Source organism: Nomascus leucogenys, chromosome 13 (assembly GCF_006542625.1).
Source record: "Nomascus leucogenys isolate Asia chromosome 13, Asia_NLE_v1, whole genome shotgun sequence".
In the NCBI taxonomy this organism is placed as follows: domain Eukaryota; kingdom Metazoa; phylum Chordata; class Mammalia; order Primates; family Hylobatidae; genus Nomascus; species Nomascus leucogenys.
In genome coordinates, this window is record NC_044393.1 from 56007784 (window position 1) to 56027120 (window position 19337).

General features: G+C 41.3%; 1 protein-coding gene across 1 annotated transcript; it reads right to left on the reverse strand.

Moving 5' to 3' along the window:
- Positions 1-3111: 3111 nt before the first annotated feature.
- Positions 3112-12406, reverse strand: LOC115838032 (putative uncharacterized protein PRO2829; the record flags this gene model as incomplete). Its single annotated transcript, XM_030826766.1, has 3 exons — positions 3112-3165; positions 11101-11134; positions 12348-12406. Coding segments are annotated over 3 exons (147 nt in total), but the record flags the coding sequence as incomplete, so codon positions are not given.
- Between the last annotated feature and the right edge of the window lie 6931 nt (positions 12407-19337).

The window sequence follows — 19337 nt, forward strand, 5'->3', positions numbered from 1 at the left end:
TTCCCAAAGTGCCAAGGAAGCTAGGTTGAGAATGATTCTTATCTGGCATAAGGGGATATATTATAGACAGCCAGGCTTATATAAGCATCTAAGTCCATTTGGGCTGATATAACAAAATACCATAGACTGTGTAGCTTATAAACAACAGAAATTTATTTGTTACTGTTGAAAGGCTGGGAAGTCCAAGAACAAGGCACCAGCAGATTCAGTGTCAGGTGAGGGCCCATTTCATAAACGGTAACTTCTTGCTGTGTCCTCACGTGGCAGAAGGGACAAGGGGTCTCTCTTGGGCCTCTTTTATAAAGGCATTAATTCCATTCATGCGGGCTGCACTCTCATGGCCTAATTATGCCCCAAGGGCTTCTCCAAAATCATCACGTGGGGATTAGGGTTTCAAAATATGAATTTTGGAAAGACATAAACATTTAGATCATAGCATTAAGGACCCCTCCTTCCACTGCAATATTTCAGTCATCTTCCTGTTTCCTCCTCACTTCCATCTCCTTAACACCCAGGGTTTTTATCGGGAAGAAATCAGCCTGCCTCTGTGATCCTAGCCTCTAATATAAAGATGCTTATCTTGGAAGCTCCATGTTATTTCTTCCTTGGAAACTCTTGATATGTTTTTTTTTTATTATTATACTTTAAGTTTTAGGGTACATGTGCACAATGTACAGGTTTATTACATATGTATACATGTGCCATGTTGGTGTGCTGCACCCATTAACTCGTCATTTAGCATTAGGTATATCTCCTAATGCTATCCCTCCCCACAACAGGCCCCGGTGTGTGATGTTCCCCTTCCTGTGTCCATGTGTTCTCATTGTTCAATTCCCACCTATGAGTGAGAACATGCGGTGTTTGGTTTTTTGTCCTTGTGATAGTTTGCTGAAATGATGGTTTCCAGATTCATCCATGCCCCTACAAAGGACATGAACTCATAATTTTTTATGGCTGCATAGTATTCCATGGTGTATATGTGCCACATTTTCTTGATCCAGGGCACTATTCACAACAGCAAAAACTTGGAACCAAGCCAAATGTCCAACAAGGAAACTCTTGATATTTTAAGGCATGAGTCCTATATCTTGGTATCAAGGTCTTCTCCCATGTCCAACATCAATACAGCAGATGAAAATCACACAGGACAAGGGAGTATCATTCTAAGATATGGAAGAGACTGCATGACTCCATTTAATAGATCAGAACAGGCAGTACAACTATAACACTGACAAGTCTTGAGTAGGCAAGGGAAAGAAATAATAGCCCAAGCAGTGCTTACTCCAGTCTCCCTTACTAATCAAAGCCTCCAGAACAGCATCCCTCTTTCTACTTGAAACCATCCTCAACACTTAGGACGCCAGGAGGTCAAAGCTGAAACTACCCAATCTACTTTCAGGATAATGTCACTTCTCTTTCAATATGATTTTCAAACATTTCTGTGCCAGACACCATGGAATATTTGGAATTCAGAATAACACACAATTTCTTCAGAGATAGGGTAATTTTATGTCTTCTACCTGTATCTTTTCCTGGCTCACTTTTAGGAAAAATTTAATCATGTTCCCTAATTAGTCTGGATGAACTGTTATTTAGGAAAAACTTTCTCATATAAACTTGGCTTTCTAAATTTTTCTAAAACACAAGAGCTCAAGTTCTTCCAATGTTTATCACTGATGAATGATTCTTATCCTTCCTGGCCTTTGCTCTTCTTAGCCCTAAAGTGAAGCCAGCAATCCAAATGAACATAGGATTTGTGTGAGCAAGAACTGCCATCAACTCTCCTGCAAAGATCAGTGAGGGCTTATCATTCTGTTAGTGACTCTGCCCTCTAAATTCACTGCTCTGTGTCTGCAAATCACAAATTTAAAATGTGTTGGTTCATAACTAAAAGCTGCATTCCCTTTTTCTCGAAATTTCCAGAATGCTCCGAAAATGTTATATTTATGGTAAGGCAAATATGTAAGGCAATTTTGAATACTTGGAATATTTTGTCTTTACTAAGTACTTTTTTAAAGGTTTTTTGTTCTGTTTTGTTTTTTGTTTGTTTTTGAGACGGAGTCTTGCTCTGTCGCCCAGGCTCGTGTACAGTGGTGTTATCTCGGCTCACTGCAAGCTCTGCCTGCCGGGTTCACGCCATTCTCCTGCCTTAGTAGCTGGGACTACAGGCGCCCGGCTAATTTTGTTTTTGTATTTTTAGTAGAGACAAGGTTTCACCTTGTTAGCCAGGGTGGTCTCGATCTTCTGACCTCATGATCCGCCCGCCTCGGCCTCCAAAACTGCTGGGATTACAGACGTGAGCCACCGTGCCTGGCCAGGTTTTTTTAATCTATTTATTTATTTTTAAGACAGCTTTTGGCTCTGTCACCCAGGGTGGAGTGCAGTGGCATGATCTTGGCTCACTGCAACCTCTGCCTCTAGGGCTCAAACTATCCTCCCATCTCAGCCTCCTGAGTAGCTGGAACACAGGTGTGTGCCACCAGACCTGGCTAATTTTTTCGTATTGTTTTGCAGAGATGGGGTCTCACTCTGTTGCCCAGGATGGTTTCGAACTCCTGAGCCTGAGGATTACAGGTGTCAGCCACCGTACCTGGCTTACTAAGCATTTGAATTGACTTGAGAATATTTTGAAGTTACACAGATCTAGATGCAGAAACTATGAAATAGAATGAAAGATTTCTGGGTGTGTAATTAATTGGACTAAATAATCAAATGATTAATATTATTATGACAATTAGAATTACTAGAATCTAAATGTATGTAGATTTTTAAAAACCTTTCATTAACATCCCTGAGACAACCACAAAGTATAGCATAGACACTTGCAGATCTAACAACCAAGAACCCAACTAGTGAAGAGCAAATCTGAAGGTTTGTTAGTACTAATTGATCATTTTTTGTAAGAAACTAACTTTGAATCCAGGCTTTGAGGCTGATGTGAGTGTTGAAGCATTTAGCTAATAGGTGAGTTGACCCATCATATTCATATCTCTACAATTCCTTTTTTTTTTTTTTTTTGAGACGGAGTCTCGCTCTGTCACCCAGGCTGGAGTGCAGTGGTGTGATCTGGGCTCACTGCAAGCTCCGCCTCCCAGGTTCACGCCATTCTCCTGCCTCAGCCTCCCGAGTAGCTGGGACTATAGGCGCCAGCCACCATGCCCGGCTAATTTTTTGTATTTTTAGTAGAGACGAGGTTTCACCGTGTTAGCCAGGATGGTCTCAATCTCCTGACCTCGTGATCCACCCGCTTTGGCCTCCCAAAGTGCTGGGATTACAGGCATGAGCCACTGGGCCAGGCCCTCATATCTCTACAATTCTTTAGAGTGTACATCAGTCCTCATGAAGTAATGTCTTTTAATTGGGTTTTGTAAACTTAAAAATTGCCACCTAAAGAATATCAAACACTAGTGCTTGAGGTGAGGAGTAAAAAGTAAAGAGGACTTAAGTAGTGATGGTTCTCATCCAAAATTATAGATACAGATACAAAATTAAATTTAGCATTGGATCAGATATGTGATATGAACAAGTCCATGGCTATATTCGATATTCCACTATTTAAACCTGAATGTGCCAAGGACCTAGCTCTCCCTTGTATTATAGAGGCAAGGTTTCTTTTAAAGGCTTCTAGTTGTAACTCAAATGTTTTCAGATTACTTAATGTGATGATGAATGAGTCAAGTAATATGTAAACTTAGGCTGTGATAAATTGATAGGCTTGTTTACACTCTGTGGGAGAGAGAGACAATAAACAAACCAGATAATTATGGATTGTAATAAGTGTCATTAAAGAAATAGATGATGTGTTACCAAGTAAATACAGGAAGGCAACCATATATAGGTGAGTCAGGAAAGGCCTTCTGGGGAATTGACATCTGAGTTGAGACTTGAAAGGAGAGCATTAGAGTGCCAGTAGTTAAATTATTAACTGCTGCTGGTGAAAATTATGTAAATACAGGAACAGACGATGCTATTCACATATTCTGGGGTACTTGAGCATTAAAAGCTATCTATGGGACTGCTATGATATATTTAAATGCCTTTGCATTATGTATCTGCTTTTTAATTAGATATTTTCATCCTTAGGACAAAACGAAGCTACTGTTTATGCTATAATATTCTATTTCATTAGCATAATCTATTTAGAACATATTTCTTGCAGCTAGATTTTCTGTTACCAGATTATTACCTTAAAGCAAAAGTAAATCAAATAACAAAAATCAATTGTATTTCTATAGACTTGGCAATGTATAATCTGAAAATAAAATTTTTTAAAAATGAGATTTAAAAAAGATTTTACCTACAATCACAAAAAGAATAAAATACTTAATAACAAATTTAACAAAAAACTTGCAAAACTTATATTCTGCAAAATACCAAACATTATTGAAATAAATTAAAGACCTAAATAAATGAAAAGACATTCATTTACATGGATCAGAGACTCAAAAAGATTCTACAAAATCTACATTTTAAAAATCCCAGCTGAAGCGGAGCTTGCAGTGAGCCGAGATCGCGCCACTGCACTCCAGTCTGGGTGACAAAGCGAGACTCTGTCTCAAAAAAAAAAAAAAAAAAAAAAAATCCCAGCTGGTTTCATTGCAAAAATTGACACACTGATCCTAATAAGGAAATGCAAGGGACCCAGAATAACTAAAACATATTCAAAAACAAAAAACAAAGTTGGAGGATTCAAACTTCCCAATTCCAAAACTTATTTTTAAAGGTATGGTAACCAAGACCACGTGGTCCTGGCATAAGGACAGACACATAGATGAATAAACTAGAATTGAGAGTCCAGAAATAAGTGATCACATTTATTTATTTTTATTTTATTTTTTTGAGACTGAGTCTTGTTCTGTCTCCCAGGCTGGAGTGCAGTGGCTGGAACTACAGGTGTGTGCCACCACACCCAGCTAAGTTTTGTACTTTTAGTAGAGACAGGGCTTCACCATGTTGTCAGGCTGGTCTTGAACTCCTGGCCTCAGGTGATCCACCCACCTCAGCCTCCCAAAGTGCTGGGATTACAGGCTTGAGCCACCGCACCTGGCCAATGCTCACATTTATGTTCGGGTGGTTTTCAACAAGGGTGCAAAGACAATTCCATGAGGAAAGAACAGTCTTTTCAACTAACTATGCTGGGACAACTGGATATCCACAAGCAAAAAAGTAAAGTTGGACTCTACCTCATACCATATGCAAAAATTAACTCAAAATGACTCCAAGATCTAAATCTAAGTGCTAAAATTATAAAACTCTTAGAAGGAATCTTAGATATAATCTTCATGACATTGGATTAGGCAATGGGTTTTTTGGATATGATACCAAAAGAAAAAGCAAGAGAAGAAAAAAATAAATTGAATTTCATCAAAATTAAGAACTTTTGTGCTTCTGAGGATACCATCAAGAACACTAAAAAAACAACAAACGGCCGGGCGCAGTGGCTCACGCCTGTAATCCCAGCACTTTGGGAGGCCGAGGCGGGTGGATCACGAGGTCAGCAGATCGAGACCACGGTGAAACCCCGTCTTTACTAAAAATACAAAAAAATTAGCCGGGCGTGGTGGCGGGCGCCTGTAGTCCCAGCTACTCGGAGAGGCTGAGGCAGGAGAATGGCGTGAACCCGGGAGGCGGAGCTTGCAGTGAGCCGAGATTGCGCCACTGCACTCCAGCCTGGGCGACAGAGTGAGACTCCGTCTCAAAAGAAAAAAAAAAAAAATACAAAAAATTAGCCGGGCGAGGTGGCGGGCACCTGTAGTCCCAGCTCCGCGGGAGGCTGAGGCAGGAGAATGGCGTGAACCCCGGGGGGCGGAGCCTGCAGTGAGCCGAGATGGTGCCACTGTACTCCAGCCTGGGTGAAAGAGTGAGACTCCTTCTCAAAAAAAAAAAAAAAAAACCACACAGGGCCAAGCGCGGTGGCTCACACCTGTAATCCCACCACTTTGGGAGGCCGAGGCAGGCAGATCACAAGGTCAGGAGATGGAGACCATCCTGGCTAACACAGTGAAACCCCATCTCTAGTAAAAATACAAAAAATTTGCCGGTGTGGTGGCAGTTGCCTGTAGTCCCAGCTACTTGGGGGGCTGAGGCAGGAGAATGGCGTGAACCCAGGAGAGGAGCTTGCAGTGAGCCAAGATCGCACCTCTGCACTCCCGCCTGGGCAACAGAGTGAGACTCTGTCTCAAACTAAATAAATAAATAAAATAAAACCCACACAGAATGGAAAAAAATATTTTCAAATTATATATCTGATAAGACACTTGTATCTAGGATGAATAAAAAACTCTTATAACTCAATAATAAAAACAGAAATAAAGCCAGGTGCAGCGGCTCACACCTGTAATCCCAGCACTTTGGGAGACCAAGCCAGGAGGATTGCTTGAGGCCAGGAGTTCAAGACCAGCCTGGGCAACACAGTGAGACACCCCTACCGCTACAAAAAATAATTTTTTTTTAATTAGCCAGGCATGGTGGCACACACCTGTAGTCCCAGCTACTCGGGAGGCTGAGGCGGAGGATTACTTCAGCCCAGGAAGTCAAGGCTGCAGTAAGCCATGATCATGCCACTGCACTCCAGCCTGGGTGACAGAGCAAGATACTGTCTCTAAAATTAAAAAAGAAAAAAGAGAGAAAAATAATTCAATTTTGACAAGGGCAAAGGATTTAAATAGACATTTCTCCATAGAAAGTATTAAATAAGCACATGAAAGTTTGCTCAACAACATTAGCCATAAGGGAAATATAAATCAACCCCTCAATGACATACCACTTCATACCTACTGAGATGGCTATAATCAAACAGAGAACAATGAGTGTTGGCAAAGATATAGAGAAACTGGGATCCTCATACACTGCTGGTGGGAATGAAAAATGGCACAGCTCCTTTGGAAAACAGTCTGGCAGTTCCTCAAAAGATTAAACATCAAGTTATTATGTGACCCAATTATTCCACTCTTAAATATATACCAAGAGAAATGAAAACCTATGTCCACACAAAAACTGGTACAGTAATAGCAGCATTATTCATAATAGACATAAGCTGGAAGCAACCCAAATGTCCAATTGATGAATGGGTAAATAAAATATAATGTAGTCATACAATGAAATATTAATTAATAAAAGGAACTAGGTACTAATACATGCTACAACATGGATGAACCTTGAAAATATATGCTAAGTAAAAGAAGCCAGTCGCAGAAGACCACATATTGTATGACTCAACTTACATTAAATGTCCAGAATTGGTAAATCTATAGAGACAGAAAATATATTAGAGCTTGCCTAGGCCTGGCACTGGGATGATTGAAAGGAAATGGGGAGTGACTGTTAATGGTTATGGGGTTTGTTTTAGGGGTGATACAAATGTTCTAAAATTGATTGTGATGGTTACACAACTGTGTGAATATACTAAAACTCTTCACTTTAAATGAAGATTGGTATGTGAATTATATCTTAAAACTTTTCTACTGAATGTAAATCAGAGACAATACCAGGAAATACCAATTCTTCTATCATTGAACCCTAAGATCAGAAGACTCACCAAGAATTAAGTTAACTTATCTATGCTGCTTTCAGCTACAACCTCTGTGTAATAACACTAGATGAAAATCTGCTGTTTGCAGGCCCTTAAGAAAAAGTGAATCCATCAGGTCTTCATTCCAATTCTAACAACTCCCTTAATCAACCCAGTCTTCCCTAAGACGAACCTCGTGTTAGATTTTAAGCTAAGATTAATTGCCCCTGAGGAGAAAACATTAATATAGTAATTACTGTTGCCTATTTTTCTGGGTATTTTTCTTTCTATTCTAAAACTAAGACCCTGGTATTAATATGCTTCTGTTCCCCTGGTCTTATCCTACTGTAAGTATTGATTCAGTCTCACATCTTAATTTAGGACAAAAGTGATGCTATACAAATGAATTAATTTCACCCTGCTTTCATCTCTCCCTACTGTGATTTCTAAAATGAAATCACCTGATCCTATCAATTTCACGGGCTACTGTGTGGTAACTATGTTCATGTACAAAAAGAAAGGTATTGCTCAATATCAACAGCATCTTTTTCAAAAATGGTATGATAGGCCAGATGGGATGCGGTGGCTCACACCTGTAATCCCAGCACTTTGAGAGGCCAAGGTGGGTGGATCAACTGATGTCAGGAGTTCGAGACCAGCTTGGCCAACATGGTGAAACCCTGTCTCTACTAAAAATATAAAAACTAACCAGGTATGGCGGTGCATACCTGTAGCCCCAGCTATTCAGAGGGCTGAGACAGGAGAACTGCTTGAACCCAGGAGGTGGAGGTTGCAGTGAGCCAAGATCATGCCACTGCACTCCAGCCTGGATGACAGAGCAGGACTCTATCTCAAAAAAAAACAGTATGATATTGATTACTATTTTACAATATTGCCAAACCCAAAAGGTCCTTTTCTTCTGTCCGTGGGTGCTTTCATGTGCCTTAATTTGAAGGCATTAACTTCTTTTTGACTGATGCCTTTAGCACTTTGGTACCAGCAGATTTTTAAATACTACAGCCATTTTTTTTTTTTTGAGACAGATTCTCACTCTGTCGCCAGGCTGGAATGCAGTGGCGTGATCTCGGCTCACTGCAACCTCCACCTCCCGGGTTCAAGCGATTCTCCTGCCTTAGCCTCCCGAGTAGCTGGGACTATAGGCGCCCACCACCACGCCCAACTAATTTTTGTATTTTTAGTAGAGATGAGGTTTCACCACGTTGGCCAGGATTGTCTCGATCTCTTGACCTCGTGATCTGCCCGCCTTGGCCTCCCAGAGTGCTGGGATTACAGGCATGAGTCACCGCAGCCAGCCTTTAAATACCACAGCTTTCCTGCAGTAACCAAAACAGCATGGTACTGGTACCAAAACAGACATATAGACCAATGGAACAGAACAGAGCCCTCAGAAATAATACCACACATCTACAACCATCTGATCTTTGACAAACCTGACAAAAACAAGAAATGGGGAAAGGATTCCCTATTTAATAAATGATCCTGGGATAACTGGCTAGCCATATGTAGAAACTGAAACTGGATCCCTTCCTTACACCTTATACAAAAATTAATTCAAGATGGATTAAAGACTTAAATGTTAGACCTAAAGCCATAAAAACCCTAGAAGAAAACCTAGCTATTACCATTCAGGACATAGGCATGGGCAAGGACTTCATGTCTAAAACACCAAAAGCAACGGCAACAAAAGCCAAAATTGACAAATGGGATTTAATTAAACTAAAGAGCTTCTGCACAGCAAAAGAAACTACCAGCAGAGTGAACAGGCAACCTACAGAATGGGAGAAAATTTTTGCAATCTTTCCATCTGACAAAAGGCTAATATCCAGAATCTACAAAAAACTTAAACAAATTTACAAGAAAAAAATCAAACAACCCCATCAACAAGTGGGCAAAAGATATGAACAGACACTTCTCAAAAGAAGACATTTGTGCAGCCAACAGACACATGAAGAAATGCTCATCATCACTAGCCATCAGAGAAATGCAAATCAAAACCACAGTGAGACACGATCTCACATGAGTTAGAATGGCGATCATTAAAAAGTCAGGAAACAACAGGTGCTGGAGAGGATGTGGAGAAATAGGAACACTTTTACACTGTTGGTGGGACTGTAAGCTACTTTAATCATTGTGGAAGACAGTGTGGTGATTCCTCAAGGATCTGGAACTAGAAATACCATTTGTCCCAGCCATCCCATTACTGGGTATATACCCAAGGGATTATAAATCATGCTGCTATAAAGACACATGCCCACATATGTTTATTGCAGCACTATGCACAATAGCAAAGACTTGGAACCAACCCAAATGTTCATCAATGATAGACTGGATTAAGAAAATGTGACACATATATACCATAAAATACTATGCAGCCATAAAAAAGGATGAATTCATGTCCTTTGTAGGGACATGGATGAAGCTGGAAACCATCATTCTCAGCAAACTATCGCAAGGACAGAAAACCAAACACTGCATGTTCCCACTTATAGGTGAGAATTGAACAATGAGAACACCTGGACACAGGAAGGGGAACATCACACACTGGGGGCTGTCATGGGTGGGGGGAGTGGGGAGGGATAGCATTAGGAGATATACCTAATGTAAATGATGAGTTAATGGGTGCAGCACACCAACATGGCACATGGATACATATGTAACAAACCTGCATGTTGTACACATGTACCCTAGAACTTAAAGTATAATAATTAATAAATACATACATACATACATACATACATACCACAGCCTTCTAAAAATCTGAAACCAGTCACTGGAGGGTGTGAAGAAAAGAGCTACAAAGATAGCTTTCCATGGGTAAGAGAAGCTCTCCAAGAAGATAGAAAGAAGAGCAGACTGGAGGAGAAACACTAATATGTGATTTTAAATTTTAAAATTTAAATTTAGATTGGGATTCTATCAGTTTTTCTCTCTTCTACCCAGCATATTTAGATGGTAGCCTGCTCTCAGGCCAAACTTTTTATTAGATTGTCTTAAAAGCTCTTATAGAAAGTTCTGGCTGAGATATCCCTCTATCTAGAAAAGTTCAATAATGGATCATGGAATAATTGAATTATTTTAATGCAATAAGAGCTCAGCACACTAAGGCTTGTCCCCACTTATATTTAATTTGTGCTTTTTTCATATTTCCATGCTGATGGGATTCTAGTTTCCTTAAGATGGTGAAATTTGTGTTTTTAAATGAAATTTCATTTTGGCACAATGATTACTGAATACTATATGCAGTATGGTGGGAGTTAAGAAGTGATTCAGATACAAATCCCAAGGATCTTAGTCTAATGAGCGGATAAAGGGCATAAATGACTAGGTTTTTTGGGTTTTTTGTTTGTTTGGTTGATTGGTTGGTTGATTGGGTTGTTTGTTTGTTTGTTTGTTTTAGAGTCTCACTGTGTCACCCAGGCTGGAGTGCCATGATGCAGTGCTGCAATTGTGGCTCGCTGCAGCCTTGACTTCCTGGGCTCAAGCAATCCTTCCACCTCAGCCTCCCAAGTAGCTGGGACTACAGGTGCACGTCACCAGGCCCAGCTAATTTTTGGTACTTTTGTAGAAATAGGGTTTCGCCATGTTGTCCAGGTTGGTCTTAAACTACTAGGCTCAAGCAACCTGCCCACCTCAGTCTCCCAGAGTGCCGGGATTACAGGTGTAAGCTACCACTCCCAGCTACAAATAAGTTTGCTATACCACAGTCTGTGACAAATATCATCCATTAGCATTGGTATTTAGTTGATGATTTCCCAAAGCTTTTCTCATGTTTAATATTCCCAGTAGCTCCTAAGAATTTGAACAAAATACAATTATCGAGCAATCAGCCCTATACAAGGTCTTCTACTCACTGTTACAGATCATTTCCTCCTGTTCGCTGACCCAGTTAAAACAATATTGAAGCCCTAAATATCTTTTCAGTGGAGATTTGTGTCCTCCAAAAGAAAGAACAATGAAAAGCCAGAAAAGCAGAGGAAGCTTGGAAAATAAACCAGAGAGTCTGTTGGAAAATTATTTAATTCTTTATGATCTTAAAACATCTGGGTGTTTTGGCCGGGCGCGGTGGCTCACGCCTGTAATCCCAGCCACTTTGGGAGGCCGAGGGGGGTAGATCACGAGGTCAAGAGATCGAGACCATCCTGGCTAACACGGTGAAACCCCATCTCTACTAAAATTACAAAAAATTAGCCGGGTGTGGTGGTGGGCGCCTGTAGTCCCAGCTACTTGGGAGGCTGAGGCAAGAGAATGGCGTGAACCCGGGAGGTGGAGCTTGCAGTGAGCCTAGATCGTGCCACTACACTCCAGCCTAGACGACAGAGTGAGACTCTGTCTCAAAAAAAAAAAAAAAAAAAAATTCTGGATGTTTTTAGATTCCCTCAACAGTTGGATTTTTCTTTAAATACCTCTCCACATAATACCAACACCTTAAAATCCACCAATGTAATACATAAACAGTTGAGACACTCACAGACAAATGTAAGATTCCAACTTCCTTTCTGCACCACAGGATTAATGAAGTGTTCTCTTAAGGCAAACAATGAGGTTTCTCTGTGACAATTACAGAAAAACATTGTCTTGTAGAACACAATTGTATATTATTCTAAATAAATGCCTTAATCCTCTAGCTGTGAATGCCATCTATTTTCAACAACGTCAGATCCATTATATTTTCCCACTTTCCTCTAAAGCTTCAGCTACCTACCCTAACATCATACTCATTTTACTTTTTTTTTTTTTTTGAGACAGGGTCTCACTGTATTGCCCAGACTGGAGTGCAGTGGCACAATCACGGTTCACTGTTCACTGCAGCCTCAACCTCCTGGGCTCAGGAGATCCTCTCACCTTGGTCTCCCAAGTAGCTAGAACTACAGGTACAAGCCACTACACCCAGCTAATTTTTTTTATTTTTTGTAGAGATAGGTTTCATCATGTTGCCCAGGCTGGTCTCAAACTCCTGAACTCAAGTGATTCGCCCACCTCAGCCTCCCTAAGTGCTGGCATTACAGGCATGAGCTTCTGCATCTGGCCCCCACTTTTTATTAACCCTGAAAGTTAGTCTTTGATAGGCCAACTAGATACAGCTTACTGGTTAGTTTGACTGTCCAGAAAATCTAATGACCCTTTTAAATATTTTTTAGTTAGCAAATAGGGAGAAATATTTGCAACACAAATTAAAGTCTAGGGACTAATTTACATAAAACACAAAGAGCAATTAAAAATAGTAAGTGGGAGGTCAGGCGCAGTGGCTCACGCCTGTAATCCCAGCACTTTGGGAGGCTGAGGCAGGTGGATCACAAGGTCAGGAGTTCGAGACCAGCCTAGCCAAGACAGTGAAACCCCTTCTCTACTAAAAATACAAAAAATTAGCCAGGCGTGGTGGCAGGTGTCTGTAATCTCAGCTACTCAGGAGGCTGAGGCATGAGAATCGCTTGAACCCAGGAGACGGAGGTTGCAGTGAGCCGAGATCATACCACTGCACTCCAGCCTGGGCAACAGAGTGAGACTCTGCCTAAAAAGAAAAAAAAAGTAAGCGGCCAGGTGTGGTGGCTCGCGCCTGTAATCCCAGCAGTTTGGGAGGCTGAGATGGGTAGATCACCTGAGGTCAGGAGTTTGAGAGCAGCCTGGCCAACATGGTAAAACGCTGTCTCTACTAAAAATACAAAAAATTAGCTGGGCATGGTGGTATGTGCATGCCTGTAATCCCAGCTGCTCAGGAGGCTGAGGCAGAAGAATCACGTGAACACAGGAGGCAGAGGTTACAGTGAGCCGAAATTGTACCACTGCACTCCAGTCTGGGCGACAAAACAAGACTCCATCTCAAAAAAAAAAAAAAAAAATCAGTAAGAAAAGACTTGACCCTTCAATGAGAAACATGGACAAAAAAAAAATCAGTAAGAAAAGACTTGACCCGGGGGGAGAGGGGAGGGACAGCATTAGGAGATACACCTAATGCTAAATGACGAGTTAATGGGTGCAGCACACCAACATGGCACATGGATACATATGTAGCAAACCTGCACATTGTGCACATGTACCCTAAAACCTAAAGTATAATAATAAAAAAAAAAGAGATTCATCATGAAAAAAAAACTTGACCCTTCAATGAGAAAAATGTACAGAAGACATATAAATGAGTAATAAATATGAGAAATATTCTATTTCTTTACTATTAAATAAATGTAAATTTTAAAGAACAATTAAGTATCACTTTTCCACTACCAGATTAACTAAGACATAAATCACAATAATCAGTGTTGCTGAGGATATGGGATAAACAGTTTGATTTACTGTAGGTGGGAACATAGACTGGTGCAGTGGCGATTTGAAAGGCAATTTGGTTATATATACATATATACACAAATTCATATATGTGTGTGTGTATACATTTATGTGTGTGTGTACTTTTTTTTTTTTTTTTTAAGATAGAGTCTTGCTCTGTTGTCAGGCTGGAGTGCAGTGGTATGATCTCAGCTCACTGCAACCTCCGCCTCCTGGGTTCAAGTGATCCTCATGCCTCAGCCTCCAGGGTAGCTGGGACTACAGGTGCGCACAACCACACCAAGCTAATTTTTGTATTTTTAGTAGAAATGGGGTTTCACCATGTCAACCAGGATGGTCTCCATCTCCTGACCTCGTGATCCGCCTGCCTCGGCCTCTGAAAGTGCTGGGATTACGGGCATGAGCCACCATGCCTGGCCCACATTTTTTTTTTTTTTTTGAGACAGAGTCTCGCTCTATTGCCCAGGCTGGAGTGCAGTGGCACAATCTCAGCTCACTGCAAGCTCCGCCTCCCTGGTTCACACCATTCTCCTGGCTCAGCCTCCCTAGTAGCTGGGACTACAGGCGCCCACCACCTCGCCCAGCTAATTTTTTGTATTTTTAGTAGAGACAGGGTTTCACTGTGTTAGCCAGGATGGTCTCGATCTCCTGACCTCGTGATCCACCTGCCTCGGACTCCCAAAATGCTGGGATTACAGGTGTGAGCCACCACGCCCAGCCCCTGGCCCACATTTTTTTTTAAGAGACAGAGTAGTATTCTGTCACCCAAGCTACAATGCAGTGATGCAATCATAGCTCATGGCTGCCTCAAACTCATGGGCTCAAGTGATCTTCCACCTCAGCCAACCAAGTAACTAGGACTACAGGCATGCACCACCATTCCCAACTAATTTTTAAAAAATTTTCCTGTAGAGATGGGATCTTGCAGTGTTGTTCAGGCTCAGGCTGGTCTAATTTCCTGGCCTCAAGCAATCCTCCTGCCTTGGCCTCCCAAAGTGCTGGGATTACAGGTATGAGCCACCATCAGTGGCCTGATCATGTATTTTCAATTAGGAAGGTGCATTCTCTTTTACCTAACAATTTTAAATACTTAGTCAAAAATGCATGACTATGTACAAAGTCGTTTTTTGTTGTTGTTTTGTTTTTCTTTTTGGAGATGGAGTCTCGCTCTGTTGCCCAGGCTGGAGTGCAGTGGCATGATCTTGGCTCACTGCAGCCTCCATCTCCCAGGTTCAAGCAATTCTCCTGCCTCAGCCTCTGAGTAGCTGGGATTACAGGCATCTGCCACCATGCCCGGCTAATTTTTGTATTTTTTGTAGAGGCAGGGTTTAATCATGTTGGCCAGGCTGGCCTCAAACTGCTGACCTCAGGTGATCCACCCACCTCGGCCTCCCAAAGTGCTGGGATTACAGGCGTGAGCCAGCACACCCGGCCTGTATAAAGTTATTAACTGAAACATTGCTCATCAGAACAAAATGCTGGAAACAGTCTAAATGCCCCTTAATAAGGCACTAGTTAAATAAAATCCATACCCTAGAATACTATATAGCCATTAATAAGATTAAGATAGATGCATATATTTATATGTATTGACATGGAAAATGTCCAAGACGTATTTTTAGTGGAAAAAAGAAAGTTACAGAAGAGAATGTTTAATATGAACCCATTTATGTATTTATGTATATAAATATGCATAATATGACCCTATTTGTGTATCTGTATGTACTTTATATATAAATACATAAATGGGGTATAGTATGCATATATAGATAATAAATGAGTCTTATACACAGCAGAGCATGTGCATATGTGTTGTTTGTACACACTTGAGGAATGTCGGTGGGGGTACCAAACTGCTAACCTGTGGAGAGTGGGATGGGAGGAGAGGTAGTTAGTCTAGAAGGAGGTTGAGAACCTTGATTTTACTGTTGTCTTTAAATTTATGTACTGTTAGAATGTTTTTATGATGAATGTATATTATTTTTATAATTTAAAAAACTCATAAAAATTAGTATCTTCTTAAAAATCCTACTATGGCTCCCTGTGGCCAAAAAATAAAGCCCAATCTCCTTAGCTACCAAAGGCTGCCATGATTTGTTTCTGATCTACCCCTCCCTTGCAGCCTCATTTCCTGAATCTCAACTGCCCTGCCCTCCTTCTTTTGCTCCCCTCATCCACTTGGTGGTAATTTGCTTGTTTGCTCTCACATCCACTCCCTGCCCTTCTCCCTTTGCTCTGTACCCCAGAAACTACACTTCCCAAGCTCGCTTTCCCTCTCTCTAGCTTTGGAGTAGCGTTGGCCAGTGGGTGCTGGGGCAGGAGACTGGACGGCAGGAGTCGGGGAAAGGCCGGAATCCTGCCCCTCGCTCTGCTTCAGGTCAGCATCTTTAACGCTGACCTCCTCCCCTGGCTTGTTCCCAGTTCCCATGCAACATTGTCTTCCTTCATAGACCCCATTCCCTTAAGGAAGGTCTACTGTGATTCCCACTTCCACAAGATGGCCCCAGAACCTGGGCTGTGGTAGCACCACCTTCTTTCCCTCCAGTCCTAGAGGAAGCAGCAGCTCCCTGGTACAGCTGAACTCTGAGCTGCCTCACCGCCTCTGTTTGACTTCTTAGCCCTTCCATCACTTACATACCCTATTCTCTGCTTACATTTCCTCTTGTTGAAATACCTAAAGTGCTGTGTGTTTTCGGGCTAAACTGACAAAGATGCACCACTCCCTCTTCCCACAGTGACAAAAACTTACACAATAAAAGCATACTTCAATACCTCGAGGCTTCTGTTCAAGTCGTTCTCTCAGCCGGGAATATTATTCTTTCTTTTGTCTGTCAAAACCTTACTTGTTTCTATCTTCTCCAGGAATCTTTCTCTAATTCCCATACATATTCACCCCTAGTCTGCATTCCAACCACTTCTAGGGAGCAAATGGACTACCCCAATGCACTTTATGTCAAGTGTTGAATAAAATACTCCAAGGACAAGCAACATCTTGAGCCAATCAACTAACATCCTGTTGGCCGTAGGGTTATCTTTTTTTTCTATTTTGAAAAGCTGACAATAGTCACCTTATCATAGAGCCTTCCCAGACCACCCTGTATCAAGTTTCCCTCCTTCCCCCAACTCCCACTTCACCTCTATCTCTTTCCCTCCACATATCCAGCTTTCACATCAAGCATTATAAAAGACAGTAATCAAATCAATGTCCTGGGGTTTACTACAATGTAAGAGCCATATGAGCAGGAATTTGGTCTGTTTGGTTCTCTCTCCTATTCTGAGCAGCTGGAATAGTGCCTACACATTGACAGAATAAATGAATGATTGACAACACACTGTGCTTTGGGTCACGGAAGGTGGAGAGCGAGACTGAAATGATAGGTAAGAAGATACCAATTCCAGCCTCATCCTACTTTCTCTCCTCTATCTTACAAAACTCCAACTAGCCTTTCTCAGATTCTTGGACCCACTAAGATCTTGCCCAACTCAAGCTCCTTTTCATCTTTAAAGCCCAGTTTAAATATTTCCCATTTTTTTGTTTCCCTTGTCTGTTTCCCAAATAATGTCCATCAAAATGTGTAGTCATTATTTTATTCTCTCATCAGAATATTCATTTCACTAGGATTAGGACCAAGTATCCCTAGTACCTATGCCTGACACATAATAAGTGTTTGTTTGTTTGTTTGTTTATTTATTTATTTATTTATTTATTTATTGAGACAGGGCCCTACTCTGTCACCCAGGCTGGAGTGCAGTGGCACGATCCACGCTCACTGCACCCTCCATCTCCTGGGCTCAAGCAATCTTCCCACCTCAGCCTCCTGTGTGTCTGGGACTACAGGCACGCACTACCACGCCTGACTAATTTTTGTATTTTTTCTAGAGTCAGGGTTTTGCCCTATTGTCCAGGCTGATCTCGAACTCCTAAGCTCAAGTGATCCACCCGCCTCAGCCTCCCAAAGGGCTGGGATTACAGGCGTGAGCCATCATGCCTGGCCTACGTGCTCAAAAAAATAAAAGCTTAAAAGAGTGTTGATGAACAGACCAAGGACAAATTTTGCCTCACAATTTTGATTAAGATCTACTGGGTTGCCCACCATTTAATTTCTGGGGTCAAACCAGAAAACAACATTTTCTAGTAGAAATACTCAAAGCCTTCCACTTGGCCACAGTTGTATTAGGACTAGAAGGTTTCCCTACCTCTACCCTATTTGCACAAATGAGACCCTACTCATCAAATGCCACTGCATAGAAACAGTTCTATGCTATAGCCAGTTCTATCAATCAATGGCTGAATAGTTGAAATAATGGGGAAAGTATTCTTTGAGAATTTTTAGAAGATGCTCTTGAGCAAAATCTCTCTTTCACATGATCTGTATTTTGTGGTGATATTAAAGACCTTCAGGAATTTCAACTAACTAGTTTTTTATTTTATTTTGGGGACTTGGCATTAGCAGCAATTCAACTCTGAGTCTTTCACAAACCTACAGATTTAGCAAACCGAGGGCCTATTCTCCACTATGAGGTATTAGGACAAATGAGAAAAATACTGAATCCCTTGCAGCCTTAGTCTCATATGCTGAAACTTTTTTCATTCTCACACTTATCATGCCTTTTTAAAATAAAATTATAAGTGAAGATTCCTACCTTTACTAATTCCATCTATTACCAATATAAGCTTCCCCAGAGCTAAATGGCACGATCCTACTCTCTCTTGTTACATGGGCCATGTAACAATACATTTGCATATACCTGGCACATATTTGATGCTTTAATGAAAGAGGTACTGTAGGGCCAGGTGCGGTGGCTCACGCCTGTAATCCCAGCATTTTGGGAGGCCAAGGCAGGTGGATCACCTGAGGTCAGGAGTTCTAGACCAGCCTCGCCAACCTGGTGAAACTACATCTCTACTGAGAATACAAAAATTAGCTGGGCATGGTGGCAAGGGCCTGTAATCCCAGCTACTCAGGAGGCTGACACAGGAGAATCACTTGAACCTGGGAGGCAGATGTTGCAGTGAGCTAAGATCACACCATTGCACTCCAGCTTCGACAACAGAGCGAGAATCCGCCAAAAAAAAGAAAGAAAGAAAGGAAGGGAAAGTGGTACTGTGATTTACCAGTTTTTGTCTTTATGAAGAAAATTGACAAACAATGACATTTTATGATTTTGTAAATAATGCATCCTTTTCTGGGTAATTATTATTGCCAGTACATTATGAAGTCCTTTGTTTTATTTTTTAAATGAGTTCACTTTTGCATTTAAGTGCCTCGTAATACCACTTTTTCTCTTCAATTTGGTAATAAATGGGTCCACATTCTTGCTTCACTTCAGTGAAGGTTCTTTTTTAAAAGCAGTACCAGCTAGTTTATAGCAATGCATGTCCTGCCTTCATGTTGAAGTAGATGCGTTTGCAGAAACCAACCCCCAGGGGTCAGAATTAACCAACTAGAAGTGGCCTTAGGGGTTTTAGTCATTAGCTCAAGAACCCTCAGCTCTATTTCTCTGGAGAGTATCCTCTTATCTGTTG